Source organism: Anser cygnoides, chromosome 15 (genome assembly GCF_040182565.1).
Source record: "Anser cygnoides isolate HZ-2024a breed goose chromosome 15, Taihu_goose_T2T_genome, whole genome shotgun sequence".
NCBI lineage: Eukaryota > Metazoa > Chordata > Aves > Anseriformes > Anatidae > Anser > Anser cygnoides.
The window spans coordinates 8,106,520-8,134,078 of NC_089887.1; the positions used below are offsets into that span (position 1 = coordinate 8,106,520).

The window sequence follows — 27,559 nt, forward strand, 5'->3', positions numbered from 1 at the left end:
GCTTCAGTCAACAGGCTGACTTCTCTTCTGAAAAGCGGTGGTGTAGTCTGGGATGCAAACCTAAGCTATTAGTCTAATAAAAGCAATATATGAAAGATTCATAATGAGTTTAAAGGCAAATTAAATATGTTTGCATATAGTTAAAATGCTCACGCTGTGAAGTAACTTTATACGTGTGGGTTTTATTCTGCATTTCTAAGGAACGAAGGTTGATGCAGCACCTTGTGCAGTGCTTGCTTGTCTGCCAGTCAGCTGCACCTCGGTATCAATAAATTGTGAACATAACTGGTTTTATCCACTTAGCCAAGTTTGATTAAAGTCTCATATATACAGAGTTTCTATAAGTTTCCTGACAATAGGTAGTCAGGTACAGGGGAGAGGGCTGATGAGTGCCCCTGCTAAGACAAGATGCACAGTTTGAGCTCAGTTTGTACGGACAGGACAATCTTTAAATGCAAATCCATAAAAGCCCAGGCTTTACTACTTTCATTGCACAGAGAACTACTGTTCAAAACAAACAAACAAAAAAGTAAACCAAGTCTTTGCTCACATGTGCTGCAGTGGTAATTGTTGTTGCTCACATTTTCCTTTAACTGTGCTTTATGTTGAGATAGTAACATTTTATTGTAGTGATGCTGTTAGCACTCCTGTGTACCCTGTGGATTTAAAGATACAATGAGAGCATTTCTGTGAATTTGTTGGTCTTAAAAATCCTGTAAAATGTTAATACAAAGGCAAGATAAATACAGAGTGGAGATAATCAGACAGCAGAGCTTATCCATCACTCTCTTCTGTGACTCACCCTGGCAAGTCCAGCTCTCCTGATCCATGTTGGGTGCAAGAGAGGGAGCAGCCACTCCCTGGTCAGAGCAGAGTTGGTCCCTGAGAAAATCCTTGTGATGGGTACCTCATGAAAATTCATCTGGCATACACATTGTATATGTACACATAGTACACGTGCAGCACACGTAGCTCATGTAGTATAATCCAGCCAAGAAGCAACTAATGTAAACCTTAAGGAAGGAGAAGATGGAGGTTGGATCCTCACTCAGGGCCGAGTGCTTGGTTTGCCTGCTGACACTGCAGTGGCAAGTCACTGAGAGAGCAGCGTACCTGCGCTGGTACAGGGTTACGGATAGCATGACTTGGCTTCATTTACAAGGAGAGGCAGCAGTAACTCCTTGCTGAACTCCAGCAGTCTTATGTGTCATCCCTCTCCCTTTGCACAGACTCCTTAAAAACAGTAGCTGATTCAGTTATGATTTATTACTGCATCAAAAAAATATTTCATTTACAAACACGTGTAATGATACATTATTACATCTTTTACACAGGTTTTGAACAACAAACTATTTCACATAAATATGTCATTCAGTCCTCTCCCACCTGTTATATATAAATACTGTATACATATTTACTTTTCATTTTTTTATATATATTTCCCAGGTCTTCATAATTCCTCACACAGCTGTAGCAGCGGCTTCATCAGAGCAGTTTCTTCATTACGGCCACTACCTTGCTAGAGCACTGCAGTGCTACAATGGTTCCTCTTCCAATTTCTTATGCTCCTGGATTATCATTTTTAGAAAGATATTCTCAGTATGAAGATATTCTCATTAACGAAGATTCATTAAATCTCCTCCTGCACCTGTTGGTGGTGAACTCCTTTGATTTTGTGACACTCCTTTGCTTTTGTCCTATGAGAACATTTCTTGATGTGCTTTGCATTTTCACTTTCGTTTGTTTGTTTATTTTTAAGATCAGAGAGAAGTCATCACAGTGATAAGAATAAGGAATAAGAACAATACATTCCATAGTGACTGAGGAATATACTATGACGAGATCATTAATACTCAGAAACAAAATTAGTTTTTCTGGAACAGGTGGGTAGCTATTTGGTTTTAGAAGAAATAAAGAATCATCAAACTTAATAAAAGCCCAAAAGCAAACAACATTTTAAGGAATGTATGATCTTCTTGGCAAATAGGTCTTGTTTTAAGATAATGATCCACAGAATCAGCGAATGAGAATTTCTTTGGTTTGTAACCAAGTTGATTTCGTGCTTTATCTATTCGGAAAGTGTGAGTTACAGTAACGTTCCACACCTAAAATCCAAAAGAACAGTTACGGAAGTGACTTTAATATCTCTTTTTTTAGAACTTGGATGAAAATATGTCATCAATGATATTACAATGGGATTAAAAACATGAATAAAGATAGACACTCAAAAATGTACATATTTTGGAGTCGGATTCTGTTCAGAGCTAATAGAATGAGTTTATGTAGCTGACAGATAAAAAGTCAAAGTTGTGTTACAACATTCTTTGTGGACTGGGTGGAAAAGCTGTTTATCACACTTATTTCTCACTTATGAATTTAAGATCTACAAGTAAGAAAGTAAGATAGAATTAAGGAAATCCCATGCAACAAATCAATGCACTTCCCTCAAACCAGCTCATCTGTACACAGAAATATGTAATGGAATTGGATGACTATTGGGGGAGAATGGTGTGGCTTCTCAACTGTGCAGAAATGCACATCTAAGGACTGGAAAACATGCCCTTTTGGATGATTATATCCTCCTTGTCTAAAAGCAGGGTACCTGTGAAAGTGCTCAAGTTGCACAGCCTCAATGATTTCTGCTTCAGATGGAGAACTAATGTAGAAATATAAAAACAGATAGATAAACTGTGGATTAACCGAAAAGCTATAGTGTAAGTTAATAAGGTCCATTCAGTTCCTTCAGTGTCCTATTATGTTACTGCTACAATACAGTAAGAAACTAGATGACAGATTAAAGTATTTTGATTTATATTATAAATCATAATATTGTATAAACACATAAGTTAGATAAAAATGAATTTGTCCAGGAGTTTTGTTTGTAGGAAATTGACTTCTCATTCCAATTTAGAATTATTTTAATGGACTTTCTAGTTATTGGCTAGCCCTATATTATGACTGCTACCACGCTGAACCAAAATCCTTGCTCTGTATTGGACCACCTTCCTTTAACAATCAGTTCCACAGCATACGACTGCTCTCTGGAAACAATGAAGTGCCTGTTTTCCTCATTGTGTCAGCTCCATGTCAGTTGCTCTGTCTTGCACCCCTACATTGTCCCTCTGGATGACCTAGTCTTCAAGTACAGATTCATTTCTGATGATTTTATAAGAGGTAGTCAGGATGGCATAGAAAATGAGGCTACAAAATGACTGCCTATGCCCTGAATGAGCTAAGCCCTGAGCAGAAAAACAGAGCTCTAATATCTGTACAGAGGGTGTATCACATATTTGATAAGAATTTTCATCAGAGATATATAAACATTCTCTGTCTTTAAGTATTTACCTCATTCCTTGTCAAGAAAGGTGTAAAGATAAAAACTGGCTTTAGTGCCAGGTGCAGATACTCCATCACAGTGGCTGTGAAAAAGAAAATTAATGAGACAGCTGGATAACAATAAACTGAGATAATGCTGACATTGTATATCCTGTAATTCATAGTGATGTCAGAGGATGCAATGAAGATACTGCAAGGCAGTATTTAATTTAAAAAGTAAATGATGAACTCAGTTTATTAATAGCCTTTAAACCTTATCTGGTACTATTAATGCCAAATGGCATGATTATTATATTAATTATAATAATGTTAAATTAGATAAGTTCTACAGTTTTGGCCCTGAATCTTATAAAACCATTACGCAGCTTTACAGACATAAGGAAAAAAATTAAAATAGCATAATAATCAAGTACATAGTTTATTATTTTTACCTGCTATGTGAACCAGGAGAACAGGAATATGTATCCAGGGTTTCCTATAGCCTAATTTTTCAAACTAGAAAGGGTATAAGAGAAAAGAATAACAGAGAATTTGTATTGAATTGAGGGTGTCAACAAAACATGAAAATGGACAAATAAATATTAATAAAATATATCTAAGCTTTTCCAGTTAATCTTCCTATCAATACTGGTAGTAAGAAATGCAACTGAAACCCACAACTACTTGTTCTTTGGCATCTACCTCACACCCTTCAAATTGAATTGGATGGTAAATAGGAAACAACGCTATTTCCAAGGAGCCAGTGACTGAGATGGAAATACTTAACTACAATTAGATACAGGCCCATAGTTCTCCTGAAGTCAGTTTTCTGGAAGTCTTTTCTGTGTTGGCATTGCAAGATCAAAACTTCAGCAAGTTCCTAAAATCCCAGCTGGCTGGTTATAATGTTGCCTCATTTTAGCTTTTAAGATGTGATTCTAAATGGCCTTCTCTTTTGTGTTGCAGCAGATAGCATAACAGAGAATTAACCAATGGCTATAAATCATCTCCCAGATACTAATAGTAGGAGTTTTCATGCACTATGAGCTACCTCTTAGCTAAATTCTCTTAAAATAATAAGGGCCAAACTCCACAGATATGCATATGTAAAACTTCCTTAAAGCCAGTGGAATTTTGGAATATGCTAGGAGAAAAGGGCAGATTTTAAGTTTAATGTTGGATAATTCAGTAATTAATGTGCATTGGACTTCAATTAGTTAGTACAGTCTTTTAGTTAACTACTTGATTAGGGCACATATTTTCAATTAAAGCTAAATGTGTGTGCAATACATACTAAAGGGACTATCCATTCGGAAAATACGACATTTTCGCCATCGTGTATGTAATATGCCTGTCCACTCTGTTAAAGAAGCAGAAAAAAACAATTAGAAAACCACTATACATAGGATGGCATTTTGTTTCTTTTTCAAACCCACCTATCTTTATTGATTTTGTGAATAACATACCAGCATACATTCAGTGAATGTACACAAATCAGCTCAACAAACTACCTTCATTCAACTTCATTGTGATTTCAAACAAGTCTCATACTTTTGGGTAACCCCATGGTGGTAGTAGAGTTACCGAGGATTAATGATGTTGTAATGTAGATCAGAGCTTGGTTTCACTTTGTAGTAACCTAACTGTTATGTCATTTAGTCTTTCACGATATGTAGAGGACAGAATTATCTTCATGAATTTAATACAGGTAGCAACACTGATAGGATGTTAATGAACAGCTTTTTAAGGTGTGAAGCTGCACACAAGTTTTGAGAATTTGGTAGTCAGGCATTGGAACAGGTTGCCCAGGGAAGTGGTGGAGTCACTGTCCCTGGGGGTGTTCAAGAAAAGGTTGGACCTGGTGCTTAGGGACATGGTTTAGTGGGTGACATTGGTGGTAGGGTGATGGTTGGACCAGATCTTGAAGGTCTTTTCCAACCCTAATGATTCTATAACCTTTTGGAGAACCTTTGATCTCAAAGCATCAAAAAAGAAACTTATTTGAGAGCTAAGGCTACTGGGATAAGATGTTTATACTATCTACTTACTGCTACATAACCCTTCTCAGAGGTGAGAGCCTCAGCAGCTAGTAAGTGAGCTTGTACTAGGTTTCCTATGTGAACCCAGTTCATCTGAACTTTGTGATTCCCAAACTTGAAGTTAAATAGTCTCCGCTGGATATTTATCTGTAGAAACAGAAAAGGAAAAAAGAAAAAAGAAAAAAGAAAAAAGAAAAAAGAAAGAACTATGTGAAGTGTTTCTCTTTATTATGCAGAATAATTTATTCATTTTGTCTCAGCCTGAATGCTTAGAATTTTCTATATTTGTGCACAATTACAGCACAAGAAAAAAACAATGAGCTGATGGTTTTATAAATCAAGGATGGTTGCACTGATATGTAGTGGTAAAATAGAACGACATAACAGCATTTGAGACTGTACTGTTCTGAAGCTAGGAAACATATTTAAAAGTACTATTTTCATTAAATGATCGGGGATTCAAACCTAGGTATTCTAACGTTGCATTCCATCTGTGCATTTTTTTTCTCTTCATTTAAAAGCAGAGCTTGGTCCTTTCCATTTCTACAATGCCCATATCATGCTATTTGTTATCGTGCATCATATGACTCATCACCAAGCTTTCATTACAGTTTTTCTGGAAGAATTATTAAGACCTGTAGTCAAGGTACTTCCTCTCATGTTATGCCCTTACAACTAGTTGTAGTGTCCTCCAGAGCTGACTATATAACACATACAGCTACTCGTGGCAGGTGGCGCTGTTCTTCTGGTCCATATATGCCTGGTGGACGAAGCACACAAGTATGGAGCTTATCACCTCCTTGGAGAGAGAACGAAATGTGATTTTCATATAGCTTTGATATCAACATATGGCAGGCAAACCACGTATATTGTCTAAATTTTACATTGTGAAAGTAAAGGATCAGTCTGACCATTCTACATGATACTGCCTCCTAGTAACTTGTTTTCTTCTCTGTATAAAATTGAATTCAATAGTAGTGAAAGATCCTATTTTAGCAGCCTTGAAAACTGAATCCCTCTGACCACAGAAGCGTTTAACTAGGAACAGGACAAATCATATTGTCCTATGTCTATGCCTTGTGCTTGAATGACTTTTTGTTTTTGTTATAGATAAAAGTTTATAAAATACTTCATAATTGTAAACACAGGCAGTGTTGGAATATCATTCAGTTTGCTATATTTAGACACCTTGCTTGCTTGCAGCTTGATGGCATCACAAAGGAATGAAAGAGGTCTCTTAAACAGAGGCTTTCAAATTAGTTAGAATATTCTAAATTAAAATTAATACTTTAAGCTCTACATGTCAATCATTAAGTACAGTGGGAATAGGCACAAATCCACCTTTTGTGGGGGCAGTTTTAACATGTGGCAGGCATTTTCTCAGTAGTTAATCAAGGATGCTAAAATTGCATCCACACGTAATGTTTATTTGTCAAATTTCAGTTCAAAGAAATTGGTAACAGTAGCAAAATATGTACATAAAAGCAAGGATAAATATTTCCCTTGCCATATACAGACAGATTTTAGTCATAGCTATTCATGAACACGGGACTTTAGAAGTCAACATGGCCCTGATATTGCCAATCTGTTTAAGAAGCAGCAATTATTCTTGCAAGATACCAGCAAGCTCTTGGGAATTATAAGAATGACCTTACCGGACAGTGCTTAGTGCTTAGAAGCTCAAAGTGATAGACAGAACGGGTAATAAAAGCACAAGTCCTATATTTGTTGTAAAGTTGGTAAACTTTTTAAATGTTTTGAATAATTAAGGTTAAATTTGCTGAATTTTCCCATCAATTTTTTGTATACAATCTCATATGTGTCTGGGTATGCACATACAAAAATCATTGTCCACTGAAGGTAGGATTATTTCAGTTTATTTTAAATAACCTATTTATTGATAAATCAGTAAACAGAGAAAGCAATAGCAGTACTGATGATAGGAAAAACCCAAATGTTTTAGATGTACCTTTGAGTAAGGTTCCATTAGCAGCAAGAACCATTTGGTCTGCAATTGCCTTCGTTCTAGAATAATGATTAAAATGCTATAAAGAAAGGCAGAATATGATCAACATTTTAATCAACATTATTGTATTTGTGAAGGCAAATTTACTGTTTATACCTGACAACCTCTAAATCTAGCCAGCGTAGACATCAGCTGAGTAAAATAAAACTAGAAATAACAAGATATGGCACTGGTATATATTTAGGGAGACAGATTCTTGTGACAAATAGAATTATGTAACTTTTTGTGCTGGATGTACTGAAAAAAATAATATCAAATCAAATATTCTCTTTGGTCATATAATTTTGTTTTGAAATTGGATTTTTTTTAAACAATAAATTAAATATGAAATGAAGGGTATAGACGTTCCAAAAATGTTTCAATTTCCTATTGAAACTCTTCATATAATTACAAATAATTATATTTTATATAATTATAATGATTTATAATTATATAGTTATAAACAATAATCTCCCAACTGTACCCTCTACTATTAACTTTTTAAAAAAAAATACCCAAATGTATTAAATAGGATTCTGGACACAGAAGGTTATTTATAAGACTCTTGAATTTTGTATTATTATGCTTTACATTGAAAACTATAGCTAAAAATTACACCACGGAAAGTCTTTATACTCTAAGGTGGCTTAATCCATCTGCTCCACCTTCCTTCCAGCCCCATCTACCTCTGCTGGTTGCTGTTTCATGGTCACCGTCAGAGAAAACATATGATTAGGGCTCAGACACAATGCAACTAATTGCAAATTCCTGAAATGTTTTCTTAGAAGTCTGAGGAGCCATGCAGGCTTTGCACAAACTGACATTTCCAACTAAATATTTCGGGAGGCACTAACTGAGTAGTAGTCAATCCTATTTAGGATTCCTGGACACTGGATGTACAGACTAAAATTATAGCTCTTAACTGCAGGCAGTGGGCTGGGAGAAGGAAAGAACAAATGATGAGAGTGGCCAGAATGCACTGAGCTCCAGATTTCAGCTAGAAAGCATTCCATAAATGATCATAGTAAAGAAGGAAATAGTATTTCAGAGCGTGAGGTGATGTAAGAAGGCAGCAAGAAAGCAAGGTTTAGGAACTTCAAAGAAGCGAAAATGAGTGTGCATAAAGATGTGGAATTCAATATTTAGTAATATTCTTCAGCGCAAACAAATATTTACATAGCAGATGGTTCCCTGAAAGCCCTTCCTGTAAAAATCTTCCTGTTAAATGTCAGATTCCACTTTTCTTAATCATTTCAGGTATTTTAACATCCCCTGGTTACAGCACATTAAAGTAACTATGATTTGAGTATCTCTTCATTGACTACAGGTCAATTTTTATTAATGAAAAATAATTTCATAAATTTAAACTGAGCTATAGTAAAACAGCTTCTGCTTCCAGACCAGCCTCCATCTAATCTACCCATTAGAGTACAGCAAATGCCATGACATCACATGAACAAAATACCTTTTCCAGTGGAAAATATGGCACAGTTTCTTCATCTCCTTCTTCAATAGTATTCCCTCCAAATACCACATTCACCGTACTGGTATATATCAGTCTAGGGATATTTCTTTGTTTGCAGACTACAATGGCATACAAAATTTTGTTTATAACAAAAATAAAGAGTGAGAAACAACATATGAACTGGAAAACACTTTTTGCAAACAAGCATTACATTTACAGAAAATATAATATTTTATTTTTAACATTAATTAATCATTTAATATAATCGTATCTTTCATTCAGGTGGAATTTTTCATCCCAAATATTTGCTGTTTTAATATTACGTATCATGGTCACCAAACGTTTTATATACTTGCAGCTATCATATTTCCACGGGACTGTAGTCATCAGCTGGACAGAGGAAATCTCTTGGCAGGGAAAAAAAAAATCCACCTTTCCTTTGAAACATTTCTTAAAACATATTCATTTTATGAGATGAATAAAAAGGAGATGAGTTTGATCTTGTGATCAAACAGTATCGAAAACCCTATGCTTCTTTGTAGGGGTAGTACTGTGGACAGCAGCCTGCCTGCAGACCATTATTTTTGCCCTTATTTCATCAGTGAGCAGGAAGCAGTTCTGCCTCTTGTCCCACAGTTTCATGGATGTCCCTGCAGGTAAGTAGACATATAATAAAGTGTGCTAGCTGTCTCCAGTGTGTGTATGTGTGTGACAAAACTCTATTTGTGTCAAATCGTTCATAAGTGACAAATAGCTAACAAATGTTAGCAGGAAACATACACTGTCAGTGTATAATCAGTAGTATGTTAAATACACATGAAATTAGTATTATTTCCAAAACAAAGTCTTAATTATGGATTCCAATCAAGAGTAAGATGTCTAAATTCTGCTGCATATATGTCATTGCAAACTTCAATAACAATAATTTTCTTTTATTTGGCAATGTTTCTAAAGTTTTAGTGAATTAATATTTACAAAGTTATGAGAGAATTTTTAGAATCTACACAGCAGTCAGACCAACTGGCTCGTTTTGGAAATAAAGAAAATATTGTTGTTAATATTTGGAAGAAAATACAATCATAAAATGTGTTATTAATATGTAGGTTAAAAGGGAACCTCAAGGTTCACACTCCTCAGATTCTTACTTTGTTGGGAGCCTATGAGAATGACAGGATGTGTTTCTGTAGGTTCAGAGGTTGGGGCAAGAATAAGGGAATATGTAGCATACTTTTCCTTTAGCTCATTTAGACCTTTACTCGCCTACCACTTCACTTTAATTGTTATGGCTTTTTTTTCAGTAATAATCCACAATAAACTACAGGCAGAATGAAAACGGCTCTAAAATGAAACTGCTTTTGCCATTTTGCCTTTTAGGTTTTGAGGGAAAAGCAAAGAGAAAGTAGCTTTGGCGTTTACAATACACTTTGAAACATTCTTTCTGGAGTTAAATATACAAAAGGAAATGTGTTGACATTTTACTGAGACGTTAGTTAAAAAACAGTATATATTAGAAAGGAGTCATATTTAGATAGGGGTCAACAAGGATAGATATATTAATTTGGTAACAATAGCTAAATATACTTAGGATATCTATAGCACCTAGATGTTTACAATACAACAAACAGTACAATATCTCTCATGATATTTCTGTGAGGAAAGAAGATAATTCTTCTCCACTGAATAGTGAAGGGACAAGATAACCAGTACATGGAGGAGAGTTTAAGCTGGTCTGCCATGGAATTAAGTCGAGGTTGAAAATCTATCCTCAGTCCAAAGTAGTGGCAAACCTACCAGTTTTAATGGGACTGGAGTTTCATTCCATCTAAAGAGTTCACTTGCTTCATTAGAAAGATGACATATTTTAAGTCTGTTGTATGTATCAGGGTTCTGCACACCTAATTTTACATCATACTCTGAGACTAAGGAGGCAAGAGCCTCTTTTAACCGCCAAGTGAACACTGGAAAAATCCAATTAGAAGATTTCGAATTCAGTTGATTCAGTTACAAAGAAAGTTACAAAATTCAGGTGAAAAGAAAGAAAGTCTAGGTACATACCATCAATTATTATTTTTGTGCCACCGACATTTATGGATTCAATCTGTTCTTTCTTTTGAAGCTAGAAATAAGTTTGCACAAACTCTAATTAATTTATCAAGTCACATTCACAATACAATTGTTACAATTGCTAGATCTAGAATAGCTCTGGCCTTTTTTCTGTATGTGCGTTACAGTTCTCCGTCTCTGACATAAAGTGATTTCTAGCAGTTTTCATTTTTATCATCTTGTTCTTGTCTGAGTAGTACATTAGTTTCATGCTTTGACATTTATTACTTAAGGAACACCTCCCTCGTTCCCTGCATGGATGACTTGACCTTTATAACCAACTTCTGTCTCACATAAAAATCCTTTAACCACACTCTTGACTCCTGTATGGAGACAGATCTCTGCTCTTACAAGAATAAAAAGAGAAAGTATTAGGAAAATTGTACTTGCTTGTTCTAATCCTGACATTCCACAAGCAGCCACATGAAAAACACAGTCGGCCCCTTCACATGCTTTGAACACTGCATCATAATCCCTCACATCACCCTGTAAAATGAGAAAAAAATGGGTTTTGACTGGTAAAGCTCATTACATTCTCCATACAATCAATATTAACTGTGGACATTAACAAAAATCTCAAGTCATCCTAATCGATTTTTCACAACCCCCAATTAGCATTAAATAAAACATCATTAACAAGGAGGAAAAATCTGCGACTAAGAATTTTGTTAGTATTTTGTTGCAAAACAATGATGACTCTTGTTGGACCCAATTAAGACGCGTATTTTCACACTTAGTCTTGCAAGGTGGCAAAACTTGTTGAACTTGAATGGGAGCAGCATATGCTTGAGGGCTAGAGAATCAAGCCCAAATGACAATAAATCATAACAGGGAGGGTTCAGCTGTTTACCAAGGAATCACCAAATAAGAGAATCCCTTTTCTGTTAGCAAACACACCTTCAGATCTGGCTTGTGCAATCTGGACAAATGTCTCGTTACCCATATATGCTTTATTTTAAGTGCTTGGAATGACAACTTTAATTACACTTTTGTACAGGATTAAAACTGAAGAGTACACACTATATGCACTTAATACTGTATAAGTTAGTGTGGTATTATAATCACATTATGACATGAATGCTGGACTGTTTAAATACACACACACAGTATTTAGTAACAAATGTTATTCTGTGTGTAGAATATTACACTGCATTTTTGTATACCAGGTAGTACTATATGAATAATACTCCACATACAACAGATTTCAATAAAAATTGCACTTCTTTAATTTTAAATGAATTATTAGATTTTAAAATATATTATTTAATTTACTTTGATGAAATTGATAGAATAATCACAAAAGATACGGCTAGAGGTAAGACTAAGAGATCATCCAATCAGTTTTTAACTCAACTTTTCATTTGAGGTTGTGAAAGTATTTCACAGTTATGGCTGACTTACACATCCTACCTTCAATCAAATGCTGAAATAGCTAAACAGTATAAATAATATTAGCAATCTCCAAATCACTGATCAAAGCTCAGATCTCTGAGGTGACCTATTACTTTGTTTATTCTGTAGTTCTATTTTCTAGGTAATTCACCTGTAATTTATACTATTTATTTTTTTTACATTAAATTCTAAAACAACTGTTCTCAGAAGACTATTTGAGTCTGATCTCTTGATTAACTTTAAAAAGTTGTAAATTGGCATCAATGCACCAACTCAAATCAAATTATGTGGGTTTACATCATTGACAAATCAAACCCACAGTTTTTGAATGGTTCCTTGTCCATACTCTATCACTGTTCCACATTCTGTAAAAGCTGTTTTTGAAAATGAACAAAAGGACAGCATTCTGGGTCAGACTAGAGGTCTACCTAAACCATTATTCTGCCCAATGCACAGCTACACAGAGCAGTGTCACATGTCCCCCCTCTGCCTCCCTCACGGCTTTCCCACATGGTGACATAGCTAGAAAAATCAGCACCACCTCAATAGCCCCTGGGACAAGGATCCTGTGATCACTTTCAACTTTACCGTCAACCTTCTAATTCTTGTGGTGGTGTTGAAGAGCTCTTAGGCTAAATATCTGGACCAGATCAGCTGGATGATACCCTATGTCTATCTAGAACTTGTGTAAGATGATGGGAACATGCACAAAGTGCTAGTGCATGCCTGTGTACCCAGACCCCCAAACCTGAGTTGATGAAGCACCTGTGAGGAGTCTGTGTCTCCCAATATCAAGGAGTAGTGGTGGATGCTGTCCTCCACAGGTGGTTGTGAACCATACAATATTTGAGGCCTCTTTTGTTCCCCCCATTTTCCAGACATAATAAATACATTTATTGAATTGTTAGGAATCAAAAAGCATCAATTGCTCATAAGTGGATGCCCCGGGAAGAGCAGAAACAGGACAAGCATGTGACATTTTACTCCAGAATACTCTTCCAGCCTCCAAGTATTTTAATTCAGAAGATTTCTTGAGTCTAATTTAACTTACCTATTTAATAATCTCCAACAAGTAAACTTTTAGTAAGACTTTGTACAAGCATTTTTCCCATTGCATGAATGAGAAAACAACCTCTTTTTGTTTATATTGAACCGACTCCTCATTTCATTTAATGGCCTTTCCTTCTTGTACTGGAAAGAACAGTGAACAATCAGTCCCTAAGCCTCTCCATGCCTCTCACAGTTTGAAGATCTCTCCCACTCCCAAGTCATCCCTTTCCCAGTCTGCAAAGTGCTAGTTTCCTTAATCATCCTTTGCATGGAATTCATTCTCCGTATGTAATCATTATTTCACCGTCCTTCTCTCACCTTTTTACTCCAAACAGCTTGCTTGAGCAATAAACTTTGTCACTTCATTGCTCACTCCTTCATCTAGGTCAGTATGAATGTGTTAAATACCAAATCCCAATACAGGCCTCTTCAGAACTTCACTGGTGAAATTGAGAGAAGTGACCACTTGGACTCCTCCTGCTTGCTGTCTCTCAATCAGTGATTTATACATGCAAGAACCTTTTACCATGTTCATTAAAAGCATTTACTGAAAAACCTTTATCAAAAATTCCTAAGAATTCTTGCTATTCTTGCCTTCTATACTAATATGCATAGAAGTAGTATGATTTTATTTCACTGCTGTTAAATATGTAATTTCAACATACCTTGAAAAAATCTGCTCCATTTGGAATTTCCCACTTAGGTTTCCGTACATCAAACAGAACAACGGCAACGCCTGACTTAAGAAGAGCACGTCCCAGATTGTATCCCAGGTAGCCTCCACCTCCTGTCACCACTGTCTTTCTGCTTCTAACCAGTGGTTCAGTGTGCTCTGTTAGTTTGCTCTCACATGGGTGGCCCCTGTGGAGCTCCTCTGTAGATCGTTCTTGCATCACAACTGCAAGATAAAAGTTCTTGTGAAAATTCCCGCATAGTACTCTGGGATCTACACCATTTCAGTAAGTTTCACATTACAATGACTGTACTATTTTTATTCATACATATTTTATTATCTTAACATGCTTGAAGTGTATAAAGGGTATAACGCTTTGGTGACAGTATTTCTATGTACAATGAGTAATGTGTCTGACTACTTTTACATTCAGATATAGTCTTTTCCTCTTACCCAAAAGTTTCATGTTATGTAGATATAAAGAAAAAATATAGAATTTTAGAGACATTATAATTACCTGAACTTAACAGGTATGATTATATTTTTGAATGCTTGGTATATCAAACATTTTATCCTTGAAGACTCCCTGACTTCTGATATATTAATGTCAAATAGATGTTAGCCCACTAGTCAGGAAAAAACAAATTAGAAAAGGAATATAAGAAAAGACTTGATTCTGCTTTTTAAATCCACTTTATTTCATGTTTAGGTCACAGTTATTCAGTAAAGACAGTAACTCATTACCATTTAAAACTTTTTTTTTTTTGTTACATAGATGATACGTTTAATTTTCTGTTCAGTTCTTTCCAACTTTTGTTGATTTTTTTTTTTAATCAGGGCATTCATATACAGCTATACTGACAAGGAACAGCATGCGTAAACCATCTGCTCTGTGGGTTCATCTACTTGGGAAGACTGATTAGAATATCATTCTAGGATAAGCAATTTCACAAGAGTTACCTGTCTGCGTGCTTTCTTCTGTATGAAAAGTGAGTTTATTCTACAATAATTGCTACCCTTTAAAAATGTACTCAAATTATACAACTGAAATGACTGGTATTCCAAATCATAATATACTTATAAGAAATTACTGCAGTTAATTTTCCCACCTAGACAACTCCTATTGTCTTGATTCCTTGCATGGCCTTTACACATTAGGATCTAGGCTCTTAAGTCCCCAAACAAATCCAGAGTACATACACCTAAAATCAATCAAACTAAGTCACTGTAAAGTGGGAGGCAAACCGGGTGCTTGCCACTCTAATTTAGGAATATGGACCCAATTCAATTATGGTTCTCTCATATTAGGAGTGGGTCCTGATAGCAACATCCCCATGCACGAAAGTAATTGCAGAAATCTTACAGCGGCTGGGCATAGGTTCGCTCTCAGTCATTTACACCAGGGTTCAGCAGAGACAATGCAGAACTGGCCATGATTGGCAACTGTCAGCTGCATCACTTCCAGGATGACAAAGAAATACTAGAAGAACAACAAAAAATGCATCCTGCAGCATGCAGTTACAGATTATTTTGCCATTGCCTAGTTAATTTTTTATAATTTTGTTTTTGTCATTTTTCTCATTTTCTGCTTCACTTTTTGGATTTCAGACACAGGGAACAAAGTAGCAGATTCTCCATGCTGTTATGCTGTTTCAACACAATGTCAGCTCACTAAATTCAATGAAATGAATAGCAGCACAAAGTGAAACTTATGAGCTCCTTATGTTGAAAAATATCCTGACATTTAAAAAATGAAAAATAATTCACATTCCCAAACTAAATTTAAATTGGAAATAAAACTAAAACAGGTACGCTTCCCCTGCTAAGGAAAATAAAATTTTCATCTCTAAATCATGCTACACAGTAGCTTTAAGCCATATAAAATTATTTCACCTTTTCTTCTGCAAAAAAGCACCTTTTTGTACACTGAAGTACACTGACAGCTAAAGTCAAAATTGTCACGTATACCATTAAAACATATTTTAAATTGGCATATATTTAAATACTGACAGCTGTCATTAATATCTCCTTACATTTTGTTTTAAGTTAGATGGAGGTTGTATCAAAAAGCATCTCACAAGCTTGAAGATCTTGCCAGAAATCTTTCTTAAAAAGCACTGATAGAATTAGTACATTTGTCAGCTTCATAGAATTAGAAAATTATTAACAATTTTTCAATGTATACGGTTGCATATAAAAAAAAATATATATTTCCAGAATCAGTAGCTTCCTTGTTTCTCTAGATTTTGGAAGAGCTATTCTGACTTATTCATGCATGGTTACATCCTTGCATTCATAAGCATAGTTACGTCCTAAGCAGTTCATTTAGTATGAGTTCCTCTTAGCTCCCCTACTTGCATTTCAAATATTAGAAATGCAGAAATGACTTCCCCAAAGAAAGTTAGTCAAACATTTCAGATTTTTAAAAATAGCTAAAGAAGTAGTAAGTACCCTTGGTAGAATCCTGGATGTCAGTGTTATCCCCGTGCTTCCTGTCCAAGTAAGATGGTGAGACTTCTCTTTGCTGGACAATTAGTAACTTAAGGGCATCAGGTACTCTAGACAAACATCGAGATGTTCACGTGTGCTCAGGTCCTTTTGTTGTTCCTGCTCCTTTGTAGCTGGTGGCTGGGCTGGGAGCCAAAAAAGGGCAGGGCTTAATTTGTACATAATTTACGTTCCTTTTCAGGAAATAAATAAATAAATAAATGAAGATCTCCACATCAGATCCTTCTAAACATCTTACTGTTACCTGGTAAAACCATTGATAAGACACTAGACAGCACAAATATACTACTGTAACATCATTCTGTAGATAAGTTGTACTAGATCACTAAAATGTCTCAGCCAGGGTTCTTGAAAAGTACAAAGAAAAAGGTTCTTAAGAAAAACTGGAGAGAAAGTCTTAGCACTAGTGTTTGAAAACAGATCTCTCACAGTGTGAAACTTTGGTTGGATACATCTCATCTAATAGCAGGCTGAATGGAAGTATGTTTCCTTTCCACCTATGGTTTTCAATCTAAATTTGGATACAGAGAAGAAGGAAAAATCTTGTTTGACAAAGGTACTTTGCACTTTCATCCTGATTCTTCTATCTTCATCCCCAATCCAATTTTGTATTTGCAACGTAGGCGCAAGGTTTTGTTCTCTCACTTCCAGGATGAGTGAAGTACAGGCAGCAAACTAACTGGTACACAATAGAACAGGAAAAGACTTATTCTTAAATAGTGCATTTAAAATTTATTAATCAGTTAATTTATTATTATTATAGAAGTTCTCTGATCCTAAGATTTTAAAGCACTTTTAAAACACACATCCTTTTGCAAATTAAACAATAAGAAATCAAAGCCAACATTTTTAGATGGGTGTGTCTAAAATTAGGCCTCAAAGCAGTAGTTAAGATGCTAAAGAAACACTCCCAAATCTAAATATAAATGACTACAATTTTAAGTGTTGGCATGCTAGAAATATCTCAAGTTCATACGTGACTTTGCAATTTAAATGCAATTTAATGGTCACGTGTTGACAAGGACTCAGACTGACACCTAGGCAAATATATTTTAGCATAATATATATGCACTGAAGTCCTTGTAGTCTGCATTAGAACCTTTAAACCTGTCAAGCTAATTTGCACTTCTCAGGTTGCAAAATGAGTAACAAACCCAGCTCAGAGTAAAAGCCCCAGGAGTACAGAGTTCTTTTGGTTGAGATGGTCACAGCACTCAGATTTTATCATTTTGCCTGAGAAAGAAAGTGGCTATTCCATCCATTCCTAGACTACTAAAGAACTCCTCCACAAGTCAAAGCACCTGGTCAGCATATTCGTAGCATATCTATCCCTCATCGCTCAGTGAAAATAAACCAAGACTACTTTAACTTGACTTTGGGTTCCACCTTAGCCAGAAGAGCTTTTCAGAATGAGTGTTGTGTACCTCACCTGTTACTCTTATTCTCATAACACAGAAGAGAGGTGGCCATAATTTATTCACTGCATCCTGCTAAGTCTTTCTGAAAGAAACAGATGCTAAAGTTACAATGACAAATGCTGCCACGTTTAGACTTAAGTTCGTTTTTGGTCTTGAATCATAACTTATACAGTTGCCCTTTTCTACCTTTTCTCCTATAACCGCTCACAGTTCACGTAGGCAGACAGAAGTAAATAAGACAGCTGATACTTCCAGCAGATGACTGCATAAAATGCAACAGGAAGGACTACAACAGGAAGATTGCCAGTTTACACAGAGAAGGTCCACATTTCTGAAGTATCATGTTGGCTTATCAAAACGTTACTCACATCCAGAGTGTAAAGCAATGTTGAAATGTAATTGCCCTGTTTCACAGAGGACTCTAGTAAGCTTACACAAGCTGATTTTACTCACATGCTGATAGATTCACTGATAAATCTGAACTGAGTAAGGGTGAGTAGGGTTCAGGACGTGAGTAAGACGAGACACTGCATGTCTCCAGGATACAAAGAAATACCCTTGTCCCCATTGCTTGTTCCGTGGGCACGAGAGCTGAGTGTTGGATCACAGACAGGTAGAGACAAGTATTAGTTCAGGGCCTAGGAGCCAGATGTGTGGAGACTGGAGATTGGCCCCTTTCATTCAGCAGCTCCCACTGCTGTCAGAGGTGTGCCAGTTCTGGACGCAGCTGGGAAGGAACCTGTTTGGGAATTGTTGTGCTCTCTCCAGCAGTGTTGACAAGGCCTCTAGATTCTCTCTGCTGCAGCAGACTTAACAGGTGCAGGTGCCAGTATAACACATAGATTAAATATAGATTTATCCGTATGTTTAAGAAATCTGTACAGAAACCTCAATTAAATCCTGATTAGGCTGATTTTGATGAAACACCAACTAGAGATGAGCACATATTTTTTCCTAACTGCTTATGACAATAATTTTATGTGCAAATTTAGATATACACAGGTGATGCAATTCTCTATTAAAAGAAGTTACATGCTTTGAGGTCTTTATTCATCGCATTAAATATAACTAGGGCTGATTTAACAAATAAGTAATCTCTCTATACTCTTGCAAAATGCGACCTCAATTATTTTACCAGTTCCCTATTCTGAAATATTTATCAGTTTTAAATGTTTTATTTCTCTACTTTACTGAAACCCCTTTTGTTCCTTTATTGCCAAAAGGATACATCGTTTATTTTCTTTGTATTGTTCCTTATTTTTCAGCCTATTCCTGGGCTTTTTATCATCAAAAGTAAAGGGCAAATTATGCAATAGATCACTTTAAAAGCATATTAGAAACAGAAAGCCAATCTAGAGAGAATGAGCAAATAATTGTGTTTGTATTTTACCTTAAGGCCTAGGCATTTCGTTTTTTGAGCCTACCGATTAGTAGTCTCCCAAACTTAGTTTTCCTTCAGAGGAGTCATCTCTCAGGCTATTATGTTTCATAGCACAGTTTGGAGAATGTGACACAAATCTACTTGCAAAGTTACATATCCACTACAGTCTTCAGTTCATCATTGAGGTGCAGGAAAAGACAATCCATAAAACTAGAAACAATTTTTAAAAAAGAACTAAAAATATTTGAAGGCTAAAAAAAAGCAAACCCCACAGCTATCAGGTTGAAAATATTATTTTTAATGTAACTGAAGATGAGAAATCACTAGAAGGATTTAAAGAGGGTGACAGGATAGGAAGATCATTTTTGCAGGAACATGCCAGTTCAACCTGAGCAAGGCAGGACTGCCTTTCCAGGCTGCAGAAAGGCAGTGCTCCAACTGCGAGGTAACAGGAACTTGCATGAGGGTTTATAATTGTGTGGAAGTTATTATACAGAAGGCAGCCTTTAACAGAGACGTAACCTTAGCATGAAGAACTAGAAAGAAGTCTGAGTTAACATGACAGCCGGATGTTTGGCCTGAGTCATAGGCAAGATGGTATGCTCTGGAGTGCCGAAGGGCAGAAGAATAGCAGAAAACCTTAAGAGACTAAGCTCTCTCTTAAAGCTATGTTGAGCTGGAAATGTCCAAGCTAAGGCAAGAACACAGGAGTGAGATATGAAAGGCTGAAGTAGGCATGTGAATTGTTCACAAAATGGTTATTGAGATTATCCAGAGAAAGAAGAGATAGCTTGATATAATTATAAAGAAGTTAAGGGTGGTGGATCTTCCTTATACCATATTCTGAAAGCAATTAAAGAGCCAGAGGGGAGAAAAAGGAGATGATGTAAGTGAGTAAAGGGAGAATAAGAAAGTGAGCAGGGGGCACTATATTGAAACCAGACACAATCCTGATCTTTGCTGTCCATACCCTAATATGTATGAGAACGATGAATTGGGGAGATTGCCTTCTCACCAGGAGACAGCCTCAGAAGTCCAGATAGTTAAAAGTACTGTCAGAAAACCTCACCGTTGTTTCTTTTCATCTTATTTCCTCTTACTGTAATCAGATCAAAAGCTGTTATGAGCAAAGAGGATAGTTGGCCAAATGAGGGTGTACACTAGGGGAAAGGCTGATTGTGAGTGTCAGGAGTGATCAAAGAAGCTGCATGTTTGTGGCTATCTCCAGTGCCCTAAATTGCTGCCCTGTTGAAATGCTGCACTGCTGACTTTGGTTGGGTTCCTGTGCCTGAAGTTCTTTGTGGGAAGCAGGGTATGAGGGGATGTTACTATATCTGTCTGGATCTTCTCGCAGCATTAAATCAAAATTAAGTCATAGTATACACCCAGGCGAAGGAGCTAGGAAAAGTATGTAGCCTCCCTCTGTGACTTTACAGAGCAACCAGGGCCTGAAAGAGGGAAGGACCGAGAGACTAACATTAAAGGACTGGCGTCCTTGATACATGCTGCTTTTTGCTAAATTCTCTGGAGATTTTTTTCTAATCTTGATTTTCTAGAACTTGTCTTGCTTTCATACCACAATTTCCCCAGCTTTCACGTCACTGCTTTTAGTTTCAGCTAACAGTCATGATAGCTGAAACATCAACAAATGATACGATGTTTCATATGAAACATCATCAAATTTAGTATAAACAAAGTATATTATAATCAATTGCTGTTTGAGTTTTTTAGTTTTAAATGACCACATAAAAATCTTTACCACTTGACCTCAAATTACTTCCATAGAATAAAGTATAAAAAGTCCTTATGGAGAGTCTGAAGATCTGAAAGCCTGAGAGATTCTGGTAGCTTGAAGGTATGGCTACTCCTCTCTAGGTTTATGTACAAGAACCAGGAGTACAACACTTAGGAGTTTTTCAGCCTCTTTCTAAAACTGTCAGAAAAGCTGTCATTTTCAATAGGAAGAAATTACATTTGGCAAAAAACTTTTGTATGCACTATTTCTAATGCACTACCACTTCTTGACACTTAATGAAAACAATTCCACGAGAAAGAAAGAAACAAAACCCTACAGTGCTCAAATAATCATCGTGAGCTGCAGGCTTTTCATCGAATAGCCAGTCTAGTATGAAAATCTAAACTTACTTTTGTGTTATGCCCATTGTTCATATGTTGTATCTAGTCAAAAGGTATGAGTAACAGTAATCTTCAGTACCTCCAAGATAAGCAAAGAAATACATGTATATAAATTTAAGCTAATTGAAGTCTTAGGCTTTCACAGGCATAGACACAAGGAATATACAAGGGATGGCAAAGATCCAAAGGGGAGTATTACTTAGAATTACACTGTGCTCTCCCACTCAGATCCCTGTAGCAATTGGATAGTGTGCTTACTGACCAATGCAACAGCATCCTATTCTGCCCCCTACTCCTTTGGTTTATCCAGTTGTGCCTCTACATTACTGCTATTTAACAATTTGTGTTTTCTTTATAATACACTGTAACAATTTAGCTGAAATGAGTACAGCATAAAAATACCCTCTAATCATTTGACTTATTAAAAAATCTGTATCTAAAACCTAAATAAGTAGAGTTGTTCAGGCTCATAAGTGATTCTGAACACCTTGTGCACTTGTTCACATCCAGCTGCCCAGCCATATTCACTACTGACACAAACATATGATTTCAGAGTGGTAAGACTGGTTTGGACAGCGTACCGAATCTCTGATCCCCATTGCAACCCCAAAAATGTCTGGAAATACCTGTTGTAGGCTATAAGTACTTTTGTAGTCACTCTCTGTGACTACAAAAATCAATCATCGTTATAAAAAACACTGAGTCTAAATCAACAGAGAGCTGAGAGAAGTGAAGTGATAGTGGTGAAGTATTCAGGTTTTAAGTGAGATGACAGAAAAAGCATTTAAATCAGAATTGAAATCTGAAGGTCTTGCAATGTTAATAGAAAAGAGGAAAAAATGGAACTCTCCTCTAAACACCTCTATGCAACTTGCTGTGCATAGAATTTTCCCTTCAAAGAGAGAAATCATGGGATCTGAATTTGGGAGAGGACACTGAGAATATTTATTTTTCATATACATTTAATCAAATGCTAAACATTGCTACAGAACAAATATTTCTAAGGAATAAAATAGTTCTTAAAACTGTGTCACAATATTAATGCAAAACCAGATGTAAATTACCACCCAAAGTACACATCATAAATGCAACATTAAGTACTTTATGATAGTACAACATTCTTCACATTCCTTGCTCATTTAGAAAAGGAAGATACAGAGGCTGAACAACTTACCTGTGGTCATGCTGCAGTTTCATGCCAGAAGAGAGAAGACGCAGATTCTTATTCCCATTATTACACAAAACGCATATTTTCTATACCTAACACAGCAAAAGAACAATGGTTTGCTAAACTAAGTTAATCTCTCCTGGGCAGTTGAGTTCCTTCTGATTTTTTGATAGGCAAAAAGACAAAGCATTCATCACCGTGTACTTCAATAGTTTGCCTTTCATAAAGATACTTTTCTGTATAATAACAATGCAATTACATATTTCTGAATAACAGAATAGTTACTTATGCGCGTATATTGTTTAAAGCAATGACACTATGCTGTTTTGTTTCATGTTCTGCCATCTGTTAGTGGGTTTTTATTTTTAATATCATCAGATACAGTATTTCTAGAAGCAAGCATATCAAATACTTTAAACAGCTTTCTCAAAGTTTAAAAAATCAGGGTTTTCTATTATATTAATCAGACAGCTAGCTGCAAAGCTGAGAACTCAGATTGTTTTAAAATCCCTTAGATCTTCATTAGCAAAAATCTTACTCCATCCCTTCCTTTTTCCTGATCTTTGTGTATTTATTTGTTTTATGATTCAACATATTTCATCATTTCCTCTTGGAAGGAATAAAGCACACATGAATACTACAAAGCACAGCCTTGGAATGTGCCATATAAAATACTTGTCAAGTTAGGCTCTCGTTTACTCTGCATTTGTGGTTGCTTTGCATGCTGCAGAGTGATTTATATGCCAAATGAAATGGTAACTCAGAGGCTGCATTGACAAGGTAGGGTGTATTACAGGAAGAAACAAAGCAACTTGTAATAGCAATAATGGGCATGCCCTTTATCAGCTCTTAGGTTTGTTAGAAAGGGGGACAGTTTGTACAACGTTTAAAGGAAGGAATAAAAAATAAATGCATCATAAATAAAAACACTGCATTGTACTGAATAAAGGCATGTTTCTTTGTAGAGAACAGGGAGGAGAGTTTGCCTTCTTACATACAGGAGTCACAGAGAAAACTGAAAAATGCAGGAGCTATATATATATTAACACATGCAGATTTAAAAAGATTATGGAAGACAAACCCTAGCAGGTTTCCTTTTAATTCAAAGTTTTTCTGTTATTGCACTGGAAAAGAGAATTAGAGATCATCATTACTATTACATATTTTTTCATACCCATAAAAACACTGCAGGAGTTAAGAGGGCACAGGAGGTGGCTTAGGATAGATGGAAGAGAAGGATTTATTTTGCATAATGAGTCAGATATCTTTTAAAATCTTGTCATAATTTCTACTAAGTTTCATTTACAATTTTCTATTTACCTCTATTGTTACTATAACCCAGAAATTGTAACATAATATGCAGAATTGTCCAAGTAGGAAAGGAAAAAGGAAACACCCTCTAAAAGACACCAGGTTCTTAACCAATAAAGAACTACAAAGTAAAGAGCCTCAGTGCCATCTTAACTGTGGCCACAATGACAGAGGAAGCCCCTACCACTGAAAGCATGTAAACTTTTAGTCTACAAGGTCTGTCTATTTTACCTATCACACTCTGGGTAGAATTTAAGATTCTAAATGATGAAGCCTCATATGATAAGACAGGGATCATCAATTTCTTTGTACTGTAGTTCCATCAGTGCATTCGGTATAGATACCTAAACTCTAGATTCTATCTGTTATAAAAGACACAGGTAAAAAAGTAGGATATTTTCTGATGCTCGCAGGTTTCTGAAACTAGATTTTCCATTCTCTCTCTCAAAACTATTCAGAAATCAAATATCTAATAAGCATCTGCTTGAGGTTGTTTCACAGAGGACTGAAGTTTGACGGAATGAAATGTATCCTACATATATCTAACTGGTCAAGATGCATTAAAATGATCGAATGAAAATTCTTATTACTGAGTTGTACTAACACTTTTGGGTGCCTAAAATCTTGGAACTTTGTGGTTTCAAATCTAGAAAAACACTAAACAGAGATAATATGCCTACAAAACATAGATAAATTCTTACTGGACAGAATTCCATAGGGCAGAGCACAACACACACTTATTGCTGACTTCTTCCTTAGAAGCCGCATAAACTTGCTGGGGTTGTCTCAAGTTCAGGCATAGTTAGATGGATGAATTTACTGTCCCAAGCCATCTCCCCCTCTGCTGTCGGCTGTTTTCCCCCGAAGCAGGTATGGCTGAAGCACACACAAAGGAGTTCCTGAACTACCAGTTCATACTAAGCTAATACGAACATCTGCACTCACACAGAGGTTACCCATTCTTGCTATGAAGCCAGCAATCTTCTGATAAGGAGTTGAACACATCCTTCAGGGTAACAACTGGTTTAGCTGTTTGCCTTTAATTCACTACATGCAAATCAACATATTCAGTGAGTCACAGCAAAGACATTCACAAACAAGCTGGCAGAAAAATAGACAGCTTTGTCAATTATAAAACTCCTCTTTTATTATGGCTTGAATACAGTGAATTGCATTCCAGGAAGCATGAACCAGAAAAGCAAATGACATATACATGACAGATCAACACAGAAAAGCCATTAACAGAGCACTTGATTAACGTGGTCGTCATTGCTGACCCACCTCCTTAAAATGTTTTCCTGACTAAGTAGTCCTCAGATTGATGGGAGCAGGTAGGACTAGAGTTTCCGGGTAGGTAATAGGAAGGCGACAGAAACTGTATTTTAAAGGAAGGAGCTGCTCTGCAGGCAGCTGGACTGACCAACCTGCAAGACAAGGCTTCAGAAGCATGGAAAGAGAGGCTACACAGCTTGAAAACACTTCCAAAAGAAGTGAAGTTAGATGGGATGCAATGGCTAAATACTGCAACTCCCAACTGTTTTAGAGCTTCTGTGGTTACAAAAATTATAATGCAAGAATTTGTTCCTTACTTTCTTGTTGCATCTTTCTTGAACGGAAGGCTTAGGAACCCTTAGCTCACTCCACCAGCAAGAAGACAACTCACAAAATCCTAACATGTATTTAAGTCTACTGTCTGAACCTGGGAGTATGCTCAAGAGAATCAGAGCTATGAACAAATGACCAGTCTAAACTAATGCAAACGAACAAGAGATGAGATGAGTATTAGTGTATATTGCAGTGAACTTCGGATTACATAGATCCATTGATGATCAGTCTACGAGACATTGTTTAAACCATATTGTTTTGAATGAGTAAAATCTACAAAAAATAACAAATACCATACAGAAAAAAAGGCTGCGAATGAGAGGTGTGCCAGACTGCAATCTAACACAACACACAGAAATGTTCTGATTCTTACCCACATTTGCAAAATTTGTCATATGCATTACTATCTTACTTCATAAAGAGTCTATGATATCACTTAACGTACCTGCACAAGTATATTACCTTTTAAAGCCCTCTATAACAATATCAGAATATATGCTACAGCATTGTGACATTTCTTAAATCCTCCAAGGAATAAATAAGCATCTTTCCATCCCTTTTGTCATTAATCATCATCTAACATTTACATACATTCAGTAAAAATGTAATCAGTCCTACTGATTTACAACCAAGATTTTCATATCAAAGCATCTTAGTAGTTACACACATACCAACACATATAAAATATACTAATAAAAATCACAGACAGTGATACTTAGCATAAGGCACCTTGTTAACTGCAGTATTCCACAGTAGGTTGGTACTAACGAGGAGGCAGGAGGCAGGTGGTGCAGAGCATACAAGGCTAAAAAGAGACTTTTATGATAGAAATAAGTTTTAATTCTTTATAGAGACAAAACAGATAGAGGAAAAAAAAAGAGAGTATCTCCCATATCAAATCATTCCCACCACATGGCACTCAGGACATGTGAATAGCTCCTGAATAAATTCAGACCAAGTATCTGTATTTTGCATTCTGGATTGTTTTTCATTAAATATTACATATACTAAAACCTGAAATGAATTCCTAGACCTCTGAAGATAACAGTAAACACCTACAAAATGCTAATGAAGTGTCATCACTGAATTCCTCATTACAAAAACGTGTATTTCATAAATAAATTGGAAAAAAAAAATGTGACTCGATACTGTAGTTAGCTTAAATTTGATTTTCTTGTAATGGTACTGGAAAAAATTTTTAATCTTTCTATGGCAGGAAACGTAAGAATTTAATAGAATTACTTAGAAGACTGGCAGTGTCTGGTTATACAAACATAACCATGCTTTAAGAATATCAAGTTATTTCTTGTTTGTATGTCTGAAGATTTCTGAATCATCCACTTTAATTCCTTCTCTACTGCCAACATAGAATGAAAAAGGTAGAAATAATTATTAGCAAACTTCTTTTGGCAAAAACATTCGTTCCAAGCTTTGTTTTCTACACTAAGATTATTTCTTGGACTTCCTATTCAAAATTGGAGTAAAGAATTCCCTTTCTAGTATCATAACCCTCTGTCACATCTGTTAGGGATAAGAGCACCAGCAAACAAGTCTCAAAGCAATTGCCAAAAAAGACATCTTTGGCATAACCACCAATTGATCAAAGCAATTACAAGGATGATGCAGTAAAATATTTTTTCCCAGCCTGAGGAGAAACAAGAGTTGTGATCCCTGTATAACTACTATATATAAATTCACTATATTTTCTAAAATTTGTATTAACCACGTTGGAAACTATCCTTTGCTTATGACTAGACTTTGGAGAGTGCAGGGCTTGATTTACTTCAAGTCTGCAAAACCTGCAAGTGAAGTAAATTAGCATCACTTATCATCTGTAATCTCTTCTCTGCCAGAAGTTTAGAGACAACAAAGAGTACATCTTTCCTCCTTCTGCTCGAGGCTGGAAGCTTTACGCATACAATTAAAGAGAAGCAGGCTAGTGGTATCACTCCAATCATCTTCGGCGTCCTTTGTTGGTATAAAATTTAAT

General features: G+C 36.0%; 1 protein-coding gene across 3 annotated transcripts; it reads right to left on the minus strand.

Moving 5' to 3' along the window:
- Positions 1–664: 664 nt before the first annotated feature.
- On the minus strand, positions 665–27,559 carry LOC106033567 (putative short-chain dehydrogenase/reductase family 42E member 2). 3 transcript variants are annotated; one of them, XM_066977564.1, is made up of 13 exons: positions 16,494–27,559; positions 15,406–15,522; positions 14,035–14,267; positions 11,318–11,413; positions 10,880–10,940; positions 8,825–8,943; positions 7,324–7,399; positions 6,071–6,153; positions 5,364–5,501; positions 4,610–4,675; positions 3,768–3,831; positions 3,346–3,419; positions 665–2,105 (listed from the first exon to the last, which is right to left on the minus strand). In XM_066977564.1, exons 2-13 carry the CDS (start codon positions 15,434–15,436, stop codon positions 1,902–1,904), a joined length of 1,245 nt encoding a protein of 414 aa, XP_066833665.1. In that variant the 5' UTR covers positions 15,437–15,522; positions 16,494–27,559; the 3' UTR covers positions 665–1,901. The 3 variants fall into 3 exon arrangements, with proteins under 3 accessions (XP_066833665.1, XP_013032645.3, XP_047924190.2); XM_013177191.3 differs by lacking the exon at positions 15,406–15,522 and having other exon boundaries at positions 825–2,105; XM_048068233.2 differs by lacking the exons at positions 15,406–15,522; positions 16,494–27,559 and adding an exon at positions 14,560–15,394 and having other exon boundaries at positions 825–2,105.

Bases quoted from the DNA above. Each gene is read 5' to 3' on its own strand.
- LOC106033567 (XM_066977564.1), bottom strand. From the start codon at position 15,436: ATGACTGAGAGCGAACCTATGCCCAGCCGCT. The intron at 8,944-10,879 runs GTATGTACCTAG...ATGCCATTGTAG, and splicing joins CACAAAAATAATAATTGATG to TCTGCAAACAAAGAAATATC. The intron at 3,420-3,767 runs GTAAAAATAATA...TCTTTTTCACAG, and splicing joins TCTCCTGGTTCACATAGCAG to CCACTGTGATGGAGTATCTG.